Source organism: Protobothrops mucrosquamatus, unplaced genomic scaffold (genome assembly GCF_001527695.2).
Source record: "Protobothrops mucrosquamatus isolate PMUCROS unplaced genomic scaffold, P.Mucros_1.0 scaffold41564, whole genome shotgun sequence".
Classification (NCBI taxonomy): Eukaryota; Metazoa; Chordata; class Lepidosauria; order Squamata; family Viperidae; genus Protobothrops; species Protobothrops mucrosquamatus.
Window position 1 is genome coordinate 1 of NW_015427296.1, and position 1,236 is coordinate 1,236.

Here is a 1,236-nt window from a genome sequence, read left to right on the forward strand (position 1 = left end):
GGGAAAAGCGCCCCCCCGCCAGCAGTCGTCCCCCTCCCCCGGGGAAAGCCCCTCCCCCCCCCGGGTCTCACCTGGCTGTATTTGCCGTCCTTGACGTCCTTCTGCCGGTTCAGGAACCAATCGGGGATCTTGTACTGCCGGGGGTTCTGCATGATGGTGATGACCCGCTCGACCTGGGGGGGGAGGTCCAGGGGAGGGGGGTCAAGAGGTCAGAGGCCCCCACCGGTCAGGGCCCCAAATGGCTAAAGGCCGGGCAGGAAAAGGGGGGCTGAGTGCCAGATGAGACCGGCTGGACAGCTGCCCTTTGGATCCACTCAACGACCCCCTCCCCAGCTGGCAATGGGGGCCTGGGAAGGCCCCCCCCCAGGATACTCCCAGTGCGTGTTGGATTGTCGGAGAGACACTGGGCAAAGGATCCTGGGCTGAGACGTTGTGTGTCTGTGTGAGGTTAGAATCATAAAGGGTCCTAAAAGATCATCCAAACCCTGAACGCTGCCAGACACGCGCACACACACCGTCGCTATTCAGGATCGATAGCTATTTGGCCTCCTGCTATAGCCATTCCCGGGTTTCCCAGGGACCCCCCCCCGCATCCCCACTGGCTTCTTGTTCGTCGTCCCCCCCCCCAAATCCAGACAAACCCCCCCCCAGCTCTTTCTCACCTCGTCCTCCGTCAGCTCGCCGGCCCGCTTGGTCAGGTCGATGTCCGCCTTCCGCAAGACCACGTGGGCGTAGCGCCGGCCCACCCCCTGCGGAGGAAGGGAGGAGCCGTTCAGAGGGGGCCCCCGGGGAGGGCGGCCAGAACCCCCCCACTTCCCCGGGCGGCCTGGTCCAGTTGCTCCCGCCTGGCAAGCCAGCAGAGCCCAAAATTTCACTTTGCAAATGTTTTCACTTAGTGGCGGGGCTCAACAGCAGTCGTGAGCCGAGGACCAGCTGCCTGGGTTGTTAGGGGGGCTCCACGCAGACCTTCCGGTGGGACAAAATGCCAGATTGGGACCGGGACTTCCCCCGCCCAGCACCGGCCAAGGCCGCCCACCTCCTTCTCTGTCCTCTCAGCGACGGGGCACACCAAGCCCCAGCTGCCTGTCACACAGCCCCCCCACACACACACACCTTGATGGCGGTGATGGCGAAGGCGATCTTCCGGCGCCCATCGATGTTGGTGTTCAGGACTCGCAGGATGTGCTGGAACTTCTCTGGGATCACGAGAGACTGGAGGGGGAAAGATGGGGGGCT

At 63.9% G+C, this 1,236-nt stretch overlaps 1 protein-coding gene across 1 annotated transcript; it reads right to left on the reverse strand.

Annotated features, from left to right (window-relative positions):
• Positions 1 to 71: 71 nt before the first annotated feature.
• LOC107302264 (40S ribosomal protein S18) lies at positions 72 to 1,212 on the reverse strand (the record flags this gene model as incomplete). The annotated part of the gene is given in 3 exon segments (XM_015831363.2): positions 72 to 173; positions 663 to 749; positions 1,114 to 1,212. Coding segments are annotated over 3 exon segments (288 nt in total), but the record flags the coding sequence as incomplete, so codon positions are not given.
• Positions 1,213 to 1,236: the final 24 nt, after the last annotated feature.